Source organism: Alosa sapidissima, chromosome 13, assembly GCF_018492685.1.
Source record: "Alosa sapidissima isolate fAloSap1 chromosome 13, fAloSap1.pri, whole genome shotgun sequence".
NCBI classification, from domain to species: Eukaryota; Metazoa; Chordata; class Actinopteri; order Clupeiformes; family Clupeidae; genus Alosa; species Alosa sapidissima.
Window position 1 is genome coordinate 34,263,469 of NC_055969.1, and position 21,655 is coordinate 34,285,123.

General features: G+C 46.5%; 1 protein-coding gene across 1 annotated transcript in view; it reads right to left on the reverse strand.

Annotated features, from left to right (window-relative positions):
* The window catches only part of nup214 (nucleoporin 214), a 109,996-nt gene that overhangs the window by 33,406 nt on the left and 54,935 nt on the right, over positions 1 to 21,655 (reverse strand). The window contains 8 exon segments of the mRNA XM_042058868.1: positions 2,026 to 2,093; positions 14,813 to 15,380; positions 15,382 to 15,499; positions 15,501 to 16,596; positions 16,910 to 16,950; positions 17,922 to 18,021; positions 19,742 to 19,808; positions 20,663 to 20,735. Coding sequence (XP_041914802.1) covers positions 2,026 to 2,093; positions 14,813 to 15,380; positions 15,382 to 15,499; positions 15,501 to 16,596; positions 16,910 to 16,950; positions 17,922 to 18,021; positions 19,742 to 19,808; positions 20,663 to 20,735 — 2,131 coding nt within the window.

Genomic DNA, 21,655 nt, shown 5'->3' on the forward strand with positions numbered 1-21,655 from the left:
ACGATAACGATAATTAGTCGATATCCTTTAAAAAAAATTGTTAAAGTCTGAGTTACTTTATAGCTCATTATTTATGAATAGCATCATTACAATAATAACCAATAACCTAACCTGTGACTTTTTAACCAAATCAACCAATGCATTGTCACTCTGACACATTTCCAATTCTGCCACTTGTGTGTGTGGCAATGACATGGTCAAGCCAGCTACATTAGAGATGAATAGGCAGTTTCCCAAGAGAAAGTCTGAAGCTGAAGTTCCTTTCAAACCTTTACATAGGATTCACTGTAAAACTAAGCAGACCAACAGAGTACATCTCAGTTATTTCCTTCAATGTTTTGTTTAAGAGCAATCGTGTAGGCTCGCATTCCAAGTTACAAAATAGAAACGAATGCGTTAGCTTATGGCTAATGTATATGAGAAATCCCATAGAGATATGCCATATGGCTAACGGTTAGCATAATCAGTAAACGTAGATATTTAGAGCGAACTTCAGTCCATTTACAAAAGAGTTACATGAGAATAGTTCTTTGTTTACGACTATTAAAATACTCAAAGGCTAATGTTTTCTCTCCATATAATACTGTGTAGGAAAAAACGTGACTGTCAATGCTACTTGAACAGAAGTAGCCGCATAGGCTACTCTCGCTGCACAAAATAAACATTAGGCATGCGTGTGACAACGTTGTGACCCACTAGTGATCACGTGACACTTGCTCTGCTGCAGCCAGGGGCTTCTCCCGCATACACTTCCTGGGAATGTACGAGTCTTCAATGGGTGATTGAGTGTTTTTTTCCCCATAAGTAATGTCAATTTGCACATCGTTAAAACAACAATCACGATATTATCGCAAACGATATATATCGCCCACCCCTAGTGCCTAGGCTTTAGTGCCAATAGATAGGCCTACAAAAGAACAATACTTGACAGTCAGAAACGTTTCATTCCAATCTTTGAGGGACTGGTTCCTCCTCAGTATTTGACCCCTTCTCCAACTCTGGCTCAATCGCGCACAACACCATGTGCATTGCCATTGGCCAATTGCTAGTAGGCTAAAATAGCTTTGGAGCATAACGTAAACAGATCTTGAAATGAGTAGTCACTGGCTGCAAGGTAATTGATTATTCACATGGAAGTCCAGAAAACCATGAGGGGGGGGCTAAATCTGCCAAACAGCCGTTTTATTCTCCAGCCTAATTAAAGGGGTTGTAACTGGGCTTGTGAAATGACATCTGAGCATTTCTTGGACTGACCTAAGCTGCATACCTCCTGTGTTAACATCACAGAACAAGGTACAATGCCCTGTTCATCCATTTTATACCCCCTTTAATGGCAGAAAAGTCCATGAGGGCATTTATTGCGTCATAGTGTGGAAACTAGTTGGCAAATGTTCTAATCACATATTTGTGATCGCACTCCCAGGGGCCAACTGTGACTGATCACATATTTGTCACCGTACTCATCAGGTTAAGGATTTCTGTTCATGTGTAACTCTAGAACCTGCTCCAAAGGTTCTCTGTGTCATTCTAGAATGTTAAGTCTTTGAGGTTGTGTCCATGTCTTGTTCTAGAATCTTCCTGTCTCTCCCTCTGCACTGCGATCAGGTGTGCTCTCCCGTCCACTGTGAGCTGGTGTGAGGGCGCAGAGCCTCTTGATAGTTTAGCTTTATCTGGCCGTCTACCTGGACACAGACACCCTCCAGCTGCTCCTGTCACTCGTCTCTGGAGGCTCGACCCCTCATCAGCCCGGCCTTCAGCTGAAACACTGATGGGTCCACACATCTGACATTTTCATTTTTCTCCCTCTACTCTAGGCATCTCTCTCTCTTCTCTCTCTCTCTCTCGATGACAAAGCACAATCACAGGGCTGTCATCCCTGTTTGTGAGTGTTTGACTTCAGCTGCCTGGACTAGGAATGAGAGACAAACAGACGTGCTCTTCTCCTGTGTCATGGAGTTTTTGCATTCATATCTTGGCTTTTTCCCTTTTGCCCTGTTCATTCGCTCGGTCCAGCGGTCACCTTACCTGTCCGAATATGCCTCCACTGCTGGGCTGCTGTCCAAAGACTGAGGAGGTGGGGGTGCTCCCGAAGCCTGCAGGAGATGAGCAGAGAGAAGAAATAACATAAGTGCTCAGGACACCAAGGACACACACGGAACAGAGTCGGAGTTACGCTGCGACTCCAGTCAACATCAAGAGCATCTCCACACACGTTAGGCACGGCAAGTCAACAGTATCTCCACACAACGTTAGGCACGGCAAGTCAACAGTATCTCCACACACGTTAGGCACGGCAAGTCAACAGTATCTCCACACACGTTAGGCACGGCAAGTCAACAGTATCTCCACACACGTTAGAGACGGCAAGTCAAGTCATACGCCGAGGCAATTCAAAGTTCTTTACATTAATAAAAAGCAAAACGAACAGTTAGGACAAAGGTTTGTGGGAGGGATGGCTACAGAAATGCTCTGACTAATTTGAAGCCACCAGACACCTTCTCCAGTGCTGAGCTGTAATTTAATTTATATAATCTATAGTGTTTATTTCATAATAGGGATCGACCGATATGGTTTTTTCAGGGCCGATACCGATATCAATTATTACCAAAACAGGAGGCCGATAACCGATATGTAAAACCGATATGTCAGTTGTCAAAAAGGGGGGTAGATGGTAAAGGCTATATGCTGCAAAAATTTAATTAAAAATCATTTAATTATGCAAACTTTTCTTTCTTCTTTTGATACACAATTGTCTATCAACTTGCATCACTTTGCAAGTGTAAATCCTGTTTATCATGTTAATCCAAGAGCTGAGTGATAGCAATTATTTTCATAGAGTATAGGCCTGCACAATGGGCTATGTGCTTGTTAAGGGACCTGACACAAAGAGGATGCTTTGCCATCGTGTGTGTGCACGAGAGAGGGAGAGGAAGAGGTGCATGCGTGATGGCAAGTGTTACGGTTGAATAGTTTAACAAAACAGTTTTAAAATAGTTCTTAGGCTATTTAAGCATGCAATTTGTATCCATGTGTAGGCTATAAGCTACACTTTTGAGAGCCTAAAAGGCACGTTAATAGCCAGCTCATGACGCGATTTTGTTCAGGTCGGATTAAATTACGGTTGGCCCTGGGTGCATGTAGTCTTTTCTGACAGTCCGTTTCAAAAAGGAGCAATTATACTTTTTGACGTTCGCTATCGCATAATTTAGGACTTGCCTGTACTATGTCCACCGAGGTGTCCAGTTATTCACAATTAACGAACGAGGCGGAGGCAGAGAACTCCCGACGCGCAGCACCCGAGTTTGTGGGCTAACTAGTAAACAGCATCAGTAACGTGCATCAATCGGGAATTCGCTAAATGAAGGAAGTGGGTGCTTTACTTATTGATCCGGATCAAAGAGACAATAGCTTACAAAGTGGTGTTTTTGTAACTTCAGTGTAGATGATTGTGATTCACTGCAACTTCAGCATTGTAGGCTACCTTCGAAAAATAGCTCCGTAGGCTACAGCAGAAGCCCAGTCTGCCTCAGTGAGAATCCTAAACTTTGTCTGTGTTCAGTCTTCGATCCTGATTGGCTGCATTCGTGCTAACTAACTAACAAATCAGACGGTGTAGTGGGCGGGACAATGCTCTTGACCACAGAGTAGCAAATGCAGGGAGTGAGAGACGCTTTACAGACAAAATAGCGCGTTTCATTTTTTATCCATTTCAATATCGGCTTATCGGTGGAAAAAATGACCGATACCAATTATTATAAAAATGCTAAATATCGGCCCTAATAATCGGCCAGGCCGATAATTGGTCGACCCCTATTTCATAATGTAATCTAATTTGTGGGTTGAGTTACACAGAGTCTGCCGTTATTTTGCTGTCCTAGATGAAACAAAACTTTCAGAGGCTAATAGCGCTGTCCTCTGTGAACCTTTTCTGAAATGCAGAAGAATTCTTCTGAAATCAAAGTCATGGAGAAAATGAAGAACCAAGCACTAAACAACATTAGACTGAGATGGGATGGGAGGCATCACATTCGCAGCAAGAGACAAGACACCAGAGAAAAGCAAGGAGACTCTGTGTGTGTGTGTTTACATACATAGAGTGTGCGAAAATAAAGTGGTGCAATTATTTTGTGGACGAGCTGCTCTCGGGCTGCTGAAGACTGAGCCAGTGCTTTTGGGGCTTTGACTTACTGATGAACACACACACACACACACACACACACACACACAATCTCATCTGCACTAGGGCTGTCACTTTTGTGAAAAAATCCTGTTTGATTCTTGAGACATAATTGTTCATTGAATCGATTTTTCACGTCTAAAGACGTTTCAATTTTTAACGCCAAATATAGGCCAATCCACGAAGAACTAACAGGCATTAGGACAAACGTAAAGGAGGCACTTGAAGACGTACAATGGCTTGAAGTTTCGTGCACAATGACAAACAAGAGTGCAACATTCTCGAAAAACAATAAGCAGAGTGGACTGCCATAACATCGGTGAAAAACATTACTGCAGGCTTTAACGTGGCTGCGTTTACAATTAGAAATGTCAAACAAATGTTGCCTACGTAGAACTCACGACTGCACAGTTTGCATACCGCTTTGTCCTTCTCCACAGTTTGCATACCGCTTTGTTCTCCAAACCCCGAAGTGCTTCCATATCGAACTCCTCAAGTTATTAGGGCCTATCACTCGTATCTCTCATGTCGCACAGGTTGATCGCGATCGGTCTCAATTTTTTGGCAAAACACCAGCAGCACAGCAGCCGGTTGAAACAGCTGTTTCCGGTGCGTGAAATGGGTGGGAATTTTATTTTTAGCTTTCGCAATGATTACTGCACTTCGGAATTCTTTGTTATTTTTCTGCTTGTTTGTGAGTTTTGTTACATCTATCTTTTTCATTTGTTTAATTCTTTTAAAATTAATAGTGTACATATTTGGTTAAAATCGATTCCCTATTTTAGTTTTCGAAACTTGTGTTGGTTGGTCCAATTGATTTTCGAACGTAAAGTGACAGCCCTAATCTGCACTGCTGAGAAGCACACACACACACACGCACACGCACTGCTGAGAGGCACTTATGAGGCCATGACACGTCTCCACACTGTTTGCACTAAAGGCTCATGGGGGCACTGATAAACCAGTCACATCTTTCTGTCTGCTCCGCAAACAGTGTCTGGAGAGAAGGCTCGCTCACACACACACGCACGCACGCACGTACACACACACACACACACACACACACACATTCCTGAGCTCCCTCATCTGATTTTTTTCCCTGCATGATGTGCGTGAGCTGGCTGACTGAATCGATCCTCCCTCCTAAAACAAGCGCTCTCACACTCCCTGGCAGCTGCAGTAGCATTACACAGCCAGCGTGCGTGAGCGACACGCGACACACACACACGTATACACAAATGTACACACACACACACACACACACAGCTTTTCACACTCCCTGGCAGCTCCAGTGGCATTACACAGCCAGCATACGTGAGCGACACACACACACACACACACACACACATATATATATAGGTTTTCACACTCCCTGTCAGCTCCAGTAGAATTACAGGGCCAGTGAGTGTATGCAGGAGCATGAATCAATACTGGCGCATGACTACGAGGAGCAGTAAAAGGCCAGTGCAGAAGATGCAGCAGACAATAGATCCAGAAATAGCAGGTGGGGACGTGCAGAGACGCAGCACCTGTTGCTGTGATGACCCTGATGTTCTTACAATAGCCTTTCAGCCTTAAACACACACAGATGGCCATTCATCTCATTATGACTGACACCTACAGATCAGGAAAGGATGTTTGAGCGTCTGTGTGTGTGTGAGTACGCACACCTGTGTTTGGGGGGGTTGTGTGGCAGTCAAGCATGTGAGAGAGAGAGAGAGAGAGAGAGAGAGAGAGAGAGAGAGAGAGAGAGAGAGAGAGAGAGAGAGAGAGAGAGAGAGAGAGAGAGAGAGAGAGAGAGAGCAAGAAGGTACTAACAGCAACACTGCACAACCCAATTTCCTTAGTTCAGGTAACTTACTTCCACTGATCTAAACTTTCTGAAGTGAAAAGTGAGGTGGGATGTGATGAGTGAATAGCCGGCTGTTTGTGAGCAGCTTTAGAGCCATCCATTGGTGGTATGTGTTCACGTAAAGGACAGATGCACATGTGAGCTGTTGAGGGTACTGTGGTGCACCTGGCACCAGTGTTCATACTGCCTCTACTCTACCCACCCCATCTCTCTCTCCTACACACACACACCTGATCCCACCCCATCTCACACACACGCACGCAAACACACGCCTGATCCCACCCCATCTCACACACACGCCTGATCCCACCCCATCTCACACACGCATGCACACACTCCTGACACAATCCCACCCCATCTCTCTCCCACACACACACACACACGCGCGCACGATAATTATTCTAACACTTCTTTTATTACTTTTTTACTACTTTTGCCTTTGTTTTTGCTTATTAATTATTCTTTATTTTTAAATGATTTTACCTTGTGTTTTACGTTTTCTTTTTATTATGATCTTTACCTTTTAACTATTCTTTGACTATATTGCCCTTCTATGCTTTTATTTGTTATTATTGTTTGGTTATGTAAAGCACATTGAATGACTTCTGTGTATGAAAGCAGAGCTCCAGCCCTTCACACACACACACAGGCGAGAGGGAGCAAAGCAGAGCTCCAGCCCTTCACACACACACACACACACAGGCGAGAGGGAGCAAAGCAGAGCTCCAGCCCTTCAAAGTCAAACACCACAAGACTGGGGTCATCCCAGTCACTTCTAACCTCATCTTCTACTCAAACACACACTCACACACACTCACGTGAAAACAAGACAGTAAGTGTGTGATCTGATCAGCGCTTGATAGGATGGAGTGTTTGGTAATGAGCTTTGATGGCGTCCTTTAATCAATCACAGTGTGTGTTGTTCTCTACAATCTACAATCCTCCTTCACCTCATTCTCTGCACCAGCTCTCGTCAATCCTCTCCCCCTCTCCTGTCCTCCTCTCTACTCCTCTCTTCTCTTCTCTTCTCTCTCCCCCTCTCCTCCTCTCCTTTATTATTCTAGCTCACTGAATTTATGTCTCTTGCAACATCCATAGCCAGCACAGCACAGCTCAGCACAATATAGTGAGCCGTTATTTTAACAGGAAAATAACCTTGAGCAAAACCCTGCTGATCGACCAGGGCGGGGCCTGTCTGCACTAGATCAGTTAGGGGAAAAAAACAAACAGTAGAAAGGTCAGGAAGAAAACAGACATGCACAGAGAGGGATAGTGACAGTGTCTTAGGAAATAGAGGGTTAGTGTGTGTGTGTGTGTGTTTGTTTGTGTGTAAAGAGGGTTAGGGTTAGGCTTAGTGTGTGTGTGTGTGTGTGTGTGTGTGGCTGCTTTCAGACCCAGGTGTGTGTATGTGTATGTGTGTGAGGGTGTATGTGGGTGTGTGGAGAGAGGGTTAGTGTGTGTGTGTGTTGTGTGAGGGTGTGTGTGGAGAGAGGGTTAGTGTGTGTGTGTGTGTTAGGAGAGAGGCATTCAAGAGGATAGAACCAAAAGACAACATGCACAGAGAGAAGGAGAGAAGATAGAGAGAACAGAGAGGAGAGCACTGGAGGATAGACCTGTGTGTGTGTGTGTCCAGCCTGCCCCAGTGCTGAGGCATTAAAGGGCACTGGAGCATATCAGCCCTAAATGAGGGCGGTAATGCAGCTGTGATCACACACACACGACGCAGGAAGGTGATGTCACACACACACACTGCTGGAGATGTCTTATTTAAGCAGAGAAAGAGAGGGGAGAGAGAGGGAGAAAGAGTGAGAGAGAAGAGAAGAGAGAAAGAGAGAGTGAAAGAGAAGAGAGAAAGAGTGAAAGAGAAGTGGAAATGGGGTGCAATTGGAGGGGGGGGGGGTAGCCAGGTAGAGTGAGGGAAGAGTGACAAAATGGAGAGAGAGAGAGAGACAGCCAGACAGATGGAGAGGGAAATGACAAGAATGATAAAATGAGAGAGAAAGAAAGAGTGAGTGAGGGACAGAAAGGCAGGACTCATTAGGACCCTGTGGTCCGAGCAGAGAGCTGTAATTGAGTTGGCGTCGGGTCTGCACGGTGTGGACCGAGAGCAGAGGGCCCTGCTCATCAGGACCCTGTCCATTTCCTTTAATTAGTCTCGTCCTAATGCAGTAATGGCCGCCAGTGGCAGACCAGGGCTAATGTGGTTAACCCCTGTGCTCCCCCTCACCCAGACACACAACAACGACAACAATGACGACAACAACGACAACAACAACACCACCAGGAAGCTTGCAAGGCCATTTATAATGAATGCATCAGCATAAGACAAAGGACTACTGCAACAGCATGTCCCCAGTGGGACGAATGGACAGTCAGACAGACATAAAGCACTATGAGCTGATGACCGCTTGATTTGGCCTGATCGGACCTTCACTGGGCCCGGATCTGACCTTGAAGTGGCCTGGATCTGACCTTGAAGTGGCCTGCATGAGGCCCATAGACCAGCATTGGTGAGAGTCTGGGACACGGAGTGAGAGAGGTGGTAAGGAGCTGTGTGTGTGTGTGTGTGTGTGTGTGTGTGGGACACGGAGTGAGAGAGGTGGTAAGGAGCTGTGTGTGTGTGTGTGTGTGTGTGTGTGTGTGTGTGTGTGTGTACAGTGTGAACGGGAAAACTGATCAGCTGTCCTCCTCACTGCAGCCCACCCATGGCAGCCGTGTGGAATTCTGGGAATCTCTGGGAAAGTCGGATGAGGGAGGTCCCCAGCCTACGCCCAGGGCCCAACCCTTCAGCTGGGCGATCCCTGCGGCCTGAGGCAGTCTGGGAAAGACCCCCCCCCCCCATCTGTTGGTCTGGGGTCACATAGCACTACTCCCTCAAGGCCAACAGAATCAGTCAATGCGGATCAATGACTGGCTGGCAAAATACATGCACATACCACCATACAGAGGCCCAGTGTAGTGACCAAAGGACCATATATGGTCACTTCCTAAAGGCGTCTAGGGTCAGTACATGATTATCTATAACACACACCCACCATACATTATCTGAAACATGATTATCAATAACCGACATGCTAACGAAGTAGCGAACAACAGCAGTGACTCTCAAACTAGTAACCAGTGAGTAACATGTAACACACACACACACACACACACAATCATAGATCAGTGTTTCCCATACATTGACTTATTTGTGGCGGCCCACCACAATATCAACATTGACCACCACACAGCGATTTTCCAGGTTGTACTACATTGTGCTTAAATCTGGTTAGCATCATAACCACGCTGCGCTATTTTGTTAAAAACTGTTGCATTCAAGTTAATTCTGCAAACCTACCATCACAAATAGAATACAATTTGTGGGAAACACTGTAGATTATCTGAAAGCTCTGTGGTCCGTGAGTAATGGAACATGGGACTACATCCCCAAAGGCTCCAGTCTTTACTCCACCATTTTTCTCCAACTACACACCTACACCTACACACACACACACACACCATACATTATCTGAAAGCTCCGTGGTCAGTGAGCAGTGGAACTACCTTCCCAAAAGCTCCAGTCTACTCCACCATGGCAGCAGCTCAAGACATGTGCACATAAACTACATACACAACATACGCACATAAACTACATACAACATACGCACATAAACTACATACACAACATATGCACATTCCACAACTCCACCAGCGACACCCACACTCTTGATCAGAGTCTGATATGGGCCAAGAAGGAGCAAAGGCATACCAGACTGCTACTGATCAATGTCTGACATCTGAGAAATGTGCACAGCACACAAACACAGCACACCAGCCTCTCTGTCCACACCAGCCTCTCTGATGACTTGTGACCAGCGGCATGTCAGGTGGGTTGATCTACATACCACAGCATCACCAGACGCAGAGAAATGTGGCTGATCGGTGACTGACACATAATGAGCATGTGCATATCACACACCACACCCTCCTCAGGGTCACCCAACACCCCAACCCAGCTGACCACGCCCACCTGCCGGATGGCCACTGCAAGGATGGCTGGCATGCCTGACATACCAGTGCGTCTGACAGCCATATTCAGCAGATATTACGCATTCGCCATGACATCACAGGATTCTCAAAGAGTGTGGACTAAAGGGAGATGGTGAGATTGAGCTTCCGCAGCAGCGGTCAGGGTTCTGCAGTGGTCAGGGTTCCGCAGTGGTCAGGGTTCTCACACCTTCCTTAAGCAGCAGTGGTCAGGGTTCCGCAGTGGTCAGGGTTCCGCAGTGGTCAGGGTTCTCACACCTTCCTTAAGCAGCAGTGGTCAGGGTTCTCACACCTTCCTTAAGCAGCAGTGGTCAGGGTTCTCACACCTTCTAAAGCCTCAAACTGAAGAACTTTTCAAGGACGCTTCTGGGCCACTTCACTTGAATAGTGTTTGTTTGTGTGTGTGTGTGTGTGTGTGTAAACACAAACATACATTCATTCAAACACTTTCAAAAGGCTCATGTCTTTTTTCCAAAAATCTTTCAAAGGCCTTGATTTTCCCCTCAAATTCAAAAGCTTCCAGGAATGTCAAGGACCTGTGCGAACCATGGGTGGAGCTACACCAGGGTCCCGCAGCACTTTGCAGTCAAGGCGGCCGCCTTGGCAAAACAAGCCTGCTGCCTTAACTAAGTCGTCAAAAAAAAAAAAAAGTTGTTATTTTGTCCTGTTTTCTCCCTTTCATTCCAAACCGTGGCCAACGCCAATCTCCCTTCTCCGCAGTATGCATTAAAAAATAAGAAGAAACGGGTCATGAATCGAAAAATAATCAGATTTTATAATCTTTAAATATGTGATATGCCTCCGAATCAGAGGTAGTGAGCGGAGCTGAGCGGTGCAAATATCTCGCTCCTCGTTCTCAAGAATCAGTCAAATCGCGAACAGCCACAGCTCCGTTTAATTGTCAGGTGTGATGAAATGTGTTCATATTCCACTTTTTATGTCATAAACGTTGCAGGCCTATGGAAAGGTTTAGTGGTAGGGTTGTCTAATGATCAAGTTGTTGCTTCAATTTGAGTTTTAATTTATGTGACGCACCGATGCTGGCTTCATCCGTTTGGCGCAAGTTTAAAATATTTAGCCGACTGCGTTATTTGTCATTTTCGTTCTTTTGGCAATTAATCCCGACTGATCCCTTTAGTTAACGTTGCCAAGCTTGTTTGTTGTTGCACTATCAGTGTTGCAGTCTTTTAAAATAAATGTTCGGAGTGAAATATATTGCCGTTGCTCTTAGTTCTTTGGGACCAGAGAAGCGGCCGAGTAAACAGCCACCTGCTCTCAGCACAGTGTTGACTTGCGCGTCTAATCGGCCGAGTAAACAGCCACCTGCTCTCAGCACAGTGTTGACTTGCGCGTCCAGGCCCATCCGTGCCTACGCCACCTTTCTAAATTATTTAGCTAACTCCATCCCCATCAACGAACTTAGGCTATATGGCCAATATCACTATACTATATTACGCTATATGGCCAATATTACACAAAACTATAAAATGGTCTAAACTTCATTCACTCTCGGTGTATAGATCAGGACAGACTTGCGGAACAGGCTGCAGGTCAACAGTCTGACAGCCTGCATGAAGATAAGCATTAATGGTCCAATAGTAAAACAGTGCAATTACCAAAGGGCCCTTGAAATGATCTTTTAAAAGCCAAGGAGGATGGCTTGTAACAATGCTAGTTGTCAGCTCTGCCATAAGTAGTGACTGATCACATTAGCACATTTTGTTGTTTTGCACTTTCTTTTGCAGTTGTTCTATAGTATGTAATAGTCTTTGTTAAAATTGCACAAATTACACAAATATTTTGAAATATTTGTATACTGTTGTATAGTTTGTTTGGTGTTGTTACTTTGTTCTTTGTTATTTTGAGAAGCTGGTTATTTATTTATAATGTAGTGTTTAATAAATAATTGTTAAATATACAGAGTCTGTAGTGTATCGCACAAACAAGACGCCAACACCCACCACCCACACCCCCCCCACCGACGGCAACTGATACCAGACACACACCCCCCCCCCCCCCCCCCCCCCCCGGGACCTACGACCTACCACCTTGCATGAAAAGTGTGATTTTCGTTTTCGTTCACTATGCGGCACTGTAGATTGTCGTGGAAGTTCAGGTTAACGGCTGTTCATGGTAATTTGCAGGCAACGCCAAAAACTGCCATGAGTTGTCAGAAATTGACGTGGGCCTTGCTTGGCAGTCGTCCCCCCATGACCCCCCTCCTCCTAATTCTAGGGGAGGAGCTTTAACATGTAAATGAAAATGCTGTGAGCTATACAAATGCAAATCAGAGTTGCAGGGGGAGTTTTACCCCAGGTGACATTTTTCTAAAAGGTAAGAAAATCTCTGGTACAAATAGATCAGGCTCAGTATAGCCTAATTATAGACTCTTACATTTTAGCTTGAATTGATTTATTTAATTAAAAGTGTGCTAGATTACTGTGTATGCCATTAGCAATGGCAAATGTTATGTAAAAAAGATACACAAAATAATTTATTTCAAAAATTTGTTTTAATCAGAATCAGCTGGTAAAATGTGAATCAGAATCAGCAAGGTAAAATGTGCATTCCATGCAAACAACATTAGAATCAGAATGAGGGGTCTGCAGAGATCACAGTCTCCTAGAGCTCAACTACTGTGGCATGACTACAGTGACCTTTTCTTTGGTCTTACTTAAATGCACAGAGGATGTATTAACCACACATCTCCCAGCAATGCGCTCAACTGGCAGAAATGATGCTGGGTATGACGTGTCTGTTCCCTGCAAGCCCCAAACTTCTATTGGCTTTCCATAAAAATGTCTGTCCGGATGGGGATGAATCCAGGAAACTTGTGCAATAACATGTTTAAATGCAGTACATAGGATAACATGAATATACAGCATAATATGAATGAATGAATGAATGAATGAATGAATGAATCAAAAGCACACCTGGCCAGGCCAGGCTTGAATTTCCTTACTAAGTATTGGATGAATCCACAACTTTCAAACAAGTAAAATCACTCGTGATTGGTTGGCAGATCCCCAATAATAATAATAATAATTATATATATATATATATATATGGGGATCTGCCAACCAATCACGAGTGAAAGTTGTGGTTTCATCCAATACTGAGTAAGGATATTCAAGCCAGGCCTGGCCAGCCGCGGTTTCGCTGCATTCATATGCTAATTAGGGCCATTAGCACTCTGAAAGCTCTCCACATACGTCATTGTCCGGTTCCGACAATTTGTGGCACAAACAAACGGTGACAAGCGCGGGTTGCAAATTGTCGTCAACTACCGAAAATGAGGGAGATCTCCGGTCGTTTACGGGGACGAAAATCACACTTTTCATGCAGTGTTGACTAACACATTTCCTGCGGAAAACCCTGTACACCAAAGAGAATGATCTCAACAGAGCCCATGGGAGCACACAGTCCACACATTGGACACACTCCAACGCACAAACTTCATCCATTTCAAAAAGAAAAGAAAACTTTCTGATAAAATGAGAGTGCTGTCTTGTGTTCAATGGAGAATGTTGATTCACATGACGTTTTATTGTCAATTACAAATATCTGACTCCATAGATTGAATTAGCGTTAGTGACATTCCATCTGTTTGTTCTGGAACTTTCTGCTGATCATGTGGTTTTGCTTGACCTTTTGCAACTTCTCGTCTGGACACGCTACAGACGGCCAGCCATGAGACTCAAAGCCAACGTGTCCTCTGCCGGACGGCCTGGGCTGTGTCCAAAGCCTCTCCCCTGCTCAATTACCCCCTCAGCACTGATGGATGGCCATCCGAACAACGTCCTTCAGCTGCAGCTGATGCGAACACCCACGTCTGGGCAGTGTGTGTGTGTGTGTGTGTGTGTGTGTGTGTGTGGGTGGATGTTGAAGCGTATTCGTCTGCGCCGATGGAGCGTGAGAGTGTACATGTGTGTGTGTGTGTGTGTGTGAGAGAGAGTGTGAGTGTGTGTGTGTCTTAAGTGTATGTAGTCTTAAAGAGACCTCTCTTGTGGGTGGCCACCACTTGTCATACCCATCCTTAGTGCTGCTGCTGTCTCTGACTGACTCACTTGACCGTTGACCTGACAAGAACCTGTAACCTACGTAGGCGGACCTCGGCTACCTATGCGCCAATGAGAGCTTCACAGAGCTAAAGCCGGACTACAGATTAGGTGTCCCTAATGAACTCGCGTATCCAACAGTAGTTCTGCATTGCATTAATTAATTTGTGCGCAAGTTTTATTTATTTTCATACCGTGTATTCTCCGTGTAAATTCATGCGCCAAACCGTGACGCCCGCACCGTTCCGGTTCAATACGAATACATGAACCGTTACACCCCTAGTAGGTACAGAGTAGATGCAATGTGGACAAACTCAATCGCCTTCGGTTGTCCAGGGGAGAATACAGATGCATTTAGGAGGGTGACAGAAAAGACTACTGAATTTTAGCTAAGAAGACATTGTCGCTGCTTTCTTGCTTTCTTAATGCTTAATGGACACTCTGTACAATTTCTTTATTATTGATGTACTTCTGTTGTGCTAATGTACAAACTAAACATACAAGTGATAGTGAAACTACTAATGATGAGGACATTAATAATATTTATTATTAATTATTTTTTAATATTAGTCCTATGTACAGTAGACAAAGTTTGTGTGTGTGTATTTATGTAAGTTATGTATATATGAGTCTACACACCATGCAGACACCACGTGTGTCTGTGTGTGTCTGTGTGTGTCATGCAAACAGACTCACCTGAGGGCTGCCCGAAGCTGAATCCGGTGGAGGAGGTGGTGGTGGTGTTGCTGCCAAACACAGATCCCTGTCCGAAGCCAGAGCTCTGCTGGCCGAAGGCGGGCGTGCCACTCTGACCAAACAGCGAGCCTCCGCCAGCACCGGTGCTGGCCGCCGATCCGGCCGCGCTGGTGCCAAACGAGAAGGAGCTAGCGCTGCTAGCAGCCGAGGACGCGCCGAAAAGACCACCGCCGCTCGCGGAGGAGGAGGCCGCTGGCGCAGGGGCAGTGGACGCGGCGGGCTGCCCGAAGCCGGGAGCAGCGGCGCCAAAGCTGGACTGACCGAAGCTGAAGCTGCTGGCAGAGCCCGGTGCCCCCGCCACAGCAGTGGACGCTACCGGCTGGCCGAACGCGCCCACCTGGCCGAACACTGGCGCGCCGAAGCCCGTCGGCGGCGTGGACGCTCCAGCGGGGGCCGCGGGGGTGGAGGAGGGGGCAGTGGGAGGTCCAGCGGGGGCGGGGGCCCCGAATCCTGTCGGTGGGGGGGGGCGCGCCGAAGCCTGTGGCAGGGGCGCTAGTGGGGGGGTTGGCCGGCTGGCCAAACACAGAGGTGACGGCAGCAGGCGCAGCAGTGGTCGGGGTCGGGGTGGGGGTGGTGGCGGGAGCGGCCGTGCTGATGACCGTGGTGAGGCTGGACAGGCCGAGGGTGGTGCTGCCGAGGGTGGTGCTTTCGGTTGCCGGGGGGGGGCGTAGGGGTCGCGGCCGCTGCCGCCGCTGCCACCGCTGCCACGTAGGGTGGCGGCTGGCCGAAGATGGAGCCGGGTTTGTCCGAGGTGGGGGGTGCCAGCGGGGCGGGGGTGCTGGAGTCAGGGGCAGCAGGGGCGGCAGGGGCGGCCTCGGGGGCAGGAGCTGGAGTCAGGGTGGAGGCAGGCGCAGGGGGCTCGGCTCCAGCCGAGGCGGCGGGATCTGGGGTGGGGGCTGGGGTGGGGGCGGTCTCAGCTGGGGGGGTGACGGACGAGGGAGGGGGGGTGGGCGAGACCACCAGAGCAGGGGAGGGTGGCGTGGGTGGCTTGTCTGCGGCGACTGCTGCTGGGGTCACTCTGCCCTCCACGGACAGGGGCGGGGAGGGGCTGACGGGCACGATGCTCGGAGCGCTCTGGGCCTGCGAGGCGTCCGCAGGTGGGCTGGGTTCGCTGGAGCCCACCGAGCCCTCAACGGAGCCGGTGCCGTCGAGGGGCAGGGGAGCGGTCAGCAGGCTGAAGGTGTTGGGGTGCGTCACGGAGAACGCCGGCTTGGAGGCTCCCGGCGTCGACTCTGGAGGTTTGAAGACGCTACTGCTGGGCGCGGACACGGCCGCCGCTGCGGCGGAAGAGGGGGCGCCGGACGCTTCCGTCTGGCCACTACCCACCGTCTCCGCTGGCCTCCCGAAGCTGAACTGGCCGAATCCGCCGCCGCCCTTCCCATTGGCCGGCTGGCCGAAGCTGAAGCCCTTGAGCGCCTCTTTGGCCTCCTCATCGCCCTGACCCACACGCAGGCCATAGAAGCTGCCCAGCGTCTCCCCGGCGCCGCCTGGCGCCACGGCGGCCGGCTTGGGGGCCTGCGGCTCCCCTCTCAGCGCAGGCGCAGCCGACGTCAGCTTCACCGGCTCCCCCGACACCACGGGGGGAGGGGTGGGGGCGTTGGTGCTGCCCCCTAGTGCTGGGGAGGTGGATTTGGGGGGGAAGATGGAGGAGGTCTCGTCAGCGGCACCTCCAAATAGCTTGCTGCTGCTGCCGAAGGAGAACTTGGGCAACCCGGCATCTTTCACTGCAAAACACCAGCAAACAGAACTGAAATCTAGAAAAACGCCACCAAACACAGAACTGAAATCTAGAAAAACACCAGCAAACACACAGAACTGAAATCTAGAAAAACACCACCAAACACAGAACTGAAATCTAGAAAAACACTGGCATTCTTTCACCTGAAAATACAAATCCAGCAAAATACTTGCAATTTTTCTCTGGAAAACTCTTAAACCCAGACAGTTCAAATCCACACTGTTTAATGTTCAATGACTCATTCTAGTCAGTAGTCTGTACTCTCCTTCACACACACACACTGTTTGAGGAACACTCACCTGTTTGTGGTGCAGAGGAGAAGGAGAAACCAGCGGCTGGCCTGCCACAGAAACACACACATCACAGTTAGCATGAGTTAGCATTAGCCACAAAACACACACACACACAGAAACACACCCACCAGTTTGCATGGGTTAGCATTAGCCACAAACACACACACACACACACACACATCACAGTTAGCATGAGTTAGCATTAGCCACAAACACACACAAACACACACACAGAAACACACCCACCAGTTTGCATGGGTTAGCATTAGCCACAAACACACACACACACACACACACACACACACACACACACACATCACAGTTAACATGAGTTAGCATTAGCCACAAACACACACACACACACACATCACAGTTAGCATGAGTTAGCATTAGCTACAAACACACACACACACACACACACATCACAGTTAGCATGAGTTAGCATTAGCCACAAACACACACAAACACACACACAGAAACACACCCACCAGTTTGCATGGGTTAGCATTAGCCACAAACACACACACACACACACACACACACACACACACACACACACACACATCACAGTTAACATGAGTTAGCATTAGCCACAAACACACACACACACACAGAAACACACCCACCAGTTAGCATGGGTTAGCATTAGCCACAAACACACACACACACACACACACACACATCACAGTTAGCATGAGTTAGCATTAGCCACAAACACACACACACACACACACAGAAACACACCCACCAGTTAGCATGAGTTAGCATTAGCCACAAACACACACACACACACACACACAGAAACACACCCACCAGTTAGCATGGGTTAGCATTAGCCACAAACACACACACACCCCACGGAAACACAACCATAGTTAGCATGGGTTAGCATTAGCCACAAACGCACACACACCCCACGGAAACACACCCACCACAGTTAGCATGGGTTAGCATTAGCCACAAACACCCACCACAGTTAGCATGGGTTACACACACACACACACACACACACACACACCCTGCTGAGAAGCTGAAGGTCTTGCTGCTCTGTTCCCCTCCTGCTGTTGACGCACTGGACGCTGCAGTGGCTGCTGGACCGTCTGCTTTGGTCACCGCACCTGACGACCAGACCAATAAACACGTAAACACAAATACAACACACATATCCAACAAAGTCAAACCCTGTCTAAACTGTGTGTAACATATCTGACCAGCACATAAACACATCAACACAAAAGACACCACACCACACACACACACACACAAACACATAAAAACATCAACACAAACACACAAAAAAAAAACTGAGTTCACCTACTAAGCAGTTTGGATCTCTTGTCATAGGCACTCTTAAATACTCTATTCTTAATGTTTAAACAATAACACAAATTAAACAAATTACCCCATTTAATTAAATATATCTTTATAATCGTTATTGACTATTATTTACAATAACATTGTTTCCAGGCAGGATTTCTTGTTCCACGAATGGCCAAAATGCACATTATTAAGTTTAATGGTCAAAACGCACATTATTAAGTTGAATGTCCAAAATGCACATTATTAAGTTGGAAGTCCAAAATGCACATTATTAAGCTGGATGGCCAAAATGCACATTATTAAGCTGGATGGCCAAAATGCACATTATTAAGTTGGAAGTCCAAAATGCACATTATTAAGCTGGATGGCCAAAATGCACATTATTAAGTTGAATGTCCAAAATGCACATTATTAAGTTGGATGGCCAAAATGCACATTATTAAGTTGGAAGTCCAAAATGCACATTATTAAGCTGGATGGCCAAAATGCACATTATTAAGTTTAATGGTCAAAACGCACATTATTAAGTTGAATGTCCAAAATGCACATTATTAAGCTGGATGGCCAAAATGCACATTATTAAGTTGGAAGTCCAAAATGCACATTATTAAGTTGAATGTCCAAAATGCACATTATTAAGTTGGATGGCCAAAATGCACATTATTAAGCTGGATGGCCAAAATGCACATTATTAAGCTGGATGGCCAAAATGCACATTATTAAGCTGGATGGCCAAAATGCACATTATTAAGCTGGATGGCCAAAATGCACATTATTAAGTTGGATGGCCAAAATGCACATTATTAAGTTTGAAGTCCAAAATGCACATTATTAAGTTGGAAGTCCAAAATGCACATTACTAAGCTCAGCTGGTGTCTAAGGAGCAGTGTGAAGCTGCTCTGCACTACAAGCTCAGGCTCTGGATCAACATCTCCACATCCGGTGTGTTTGATGATCAACATCTCCACATTTAAAAGCTTCTGAAATATTAGCATTCTTCACTTACACAGTGTTTCCCACAGAATTCAATTCTATTTGTGGTGGTAGGTTTGCAGAATTGACTTGAATGCAACAGTTTTTAAAATATTAGCGCAGCGTGGTTATGATGCTAACCAGATTTAAGCACAATTTAGTACAACCTGGAAAATCATTGTGTGGTGGTCAGTGTTGATATTGTGATGGGCCGTCACAAATAAGTCAATGTATGGGAAACACTGCATACAGTATGGTCTTCATTTATCTATAAATGCACACAGCTGTAGTGACTCAGGCCGAGGCATTAAAGAGAGGAGGGGTGTGGAAATTTAAAGTCTTGTCCTGTGACTTCCTGTCCTTCAGCTGGTGTGTGTGTGTGTGTGTGTGTGTGTGTGTGTGTGTGTGTGTGTGTGTGTGTGTGTGTGCTTATTGCCACGCTGCTGAAGATTCCTCTTTTTATTCAGCACAAGATGAACACCAAAGTGACTGCAATATGACACACACACACACACACACACGGGACTGACGAGAGCGGCTCCTCACCGAACACAAAGCCGGTCTGGGCTGGCGTGGTGGCTTCAGGCGGAGCAGAGGTCACCTTCACAGGTCCCTGAGGGGGGGCCAGGACAGACAGGACAACAATAGCTCAGGTTAGTGTGTGTGTGTGTGTGTGTGTGTGTGTGTGTGTGTGTGTTACATTTTCTGCATACAGCAGAACAGACAACATGGACAACTCCAGAGTAGAGTCTCCTGAGTACAGTAGGTCCTCCTGACTGGTAACTGGTACCACATAAAGGCAATAGTAACATTAATACTAGAACACCCTCCAGTGTTTATGTAACGTTATGGGTCTCAAGAAACCTGGACTGAGGTGTGTGTTTAAATCATATAAGGTGTGTACAATTGTTCATTTGTGCAATTTTTTTTATTTTCTCTTGGATTCATAAGAGGACTACATGTACTAAAAACACCATTTGCCACCATGTACAGCACACTTGTGTATGTGTGTGTGTGTGTGTCTAGACCACTGCTTGGGTCGTGTCTGGCTGGTGTATAAAAACAACCCAGAGAGGATTGGTACACATAGGGCCTCACCGCTGGAATCCCACAGTCCTCTGGGGCTTGTCACGTCACCATGATAACACGCTTTTATGTTTTATTATGGGGCGGTCAGTCAAGACAAAAACATACAGTACACACATACCAACTGCAGATGCGTGTGTGTGTGTGTGTGTTTCTAAGGGTGAATGGTTGGAACATGGTTGGAAGAGGGTGGTTGTATGTTTGTGAAATGTCAAAGTGTGTGTGAGTGTGTGTGAGTGTAAATATGTGTGTGAAAAAGAGAGGGGGTGGGGACATGATAGCGTGTGTGTGCAAGAACAGGGTTTTCTCACCCGTTTAGCCTGGTTGGTGAGGGCATGGTAGCGTGTGTGTGTGTGTGTGTGCAAGAGCAGGGTTTCTCACCCGTTTAGCCTGGTTGGTAGTCGTCGCCAACACCTGCTGAATCACCTGGACTGCTGGGGCAGGAACAGACGAACTAGAGTGAGAGAGAGAGAAAGAGAGAGAGAGAAAGAGAGAGAGGGAGGGAAAGAGAAAAACGCGCGTCCATATTAGGTAAGTATGGCACGTCCATATTAGGTAAGTATGGCACGTAAGTATGGCACGTTCATATTAGGTAAGTATGGCATGTCCATATTAGGTAAGTATGGTTAGTATGGCATGTCCATATTAGGTAAGTATGGCACGTCCATATTAGGTAAGTATGCATTCCCTGTAGTGTGCCTTAAAGTGTGGTCATCTGGGCAGGTGGCTGAAACACACACACCAGAATGATGTGTGTGTGGGTGTGTATGAAAGAGAGAGAGAAGGCTGGTGTGTGTGGGTGTATGTGTTTATGTGAGAGAAAGAGAGAGGCAAAGTGACAAGTGTGCGTGCGTGTGTGTGTGTGCGCTAGAATACAATTTATTTTTTAGACAGAAAAAAATTGGGGTGGAATAACCTGTTTGGCTGCGGCACACAAAACTGAAATTGTGATTTGAAAACTAGCCTTGACAGATTAGAACATCCAATAAAACACCAACATCCAGATACACAACTACCGGTATGTGGCCTTTTAAAATACACACTCAAACTCAGAGTTTCCGCTAGAAAAAAATGGTGCCGGTCAAAGTGACCGGCAGAGGTTTCGTTTTCCGGACATTTTGATGCCGGCCAAATATCCTATTATCGCTTCTTAATTAGTCAAGTTGAGGAAAACTGGAGACAGGCTACTGTATGTAGCTTAAAGAATGACATAATCAGGCTGAATAGAATGCAACATGTTCATTAGCCTAACTTACGTAAACATGCCTAACAAGATCTAGCCAGTAGGCTATCTATGTTTTCATTAACAGCAAGAGTCCGTTTCGTTCATTGTTTTAAAAAGGCTACGTTGTTTGCTGCTACCCACGTTATATC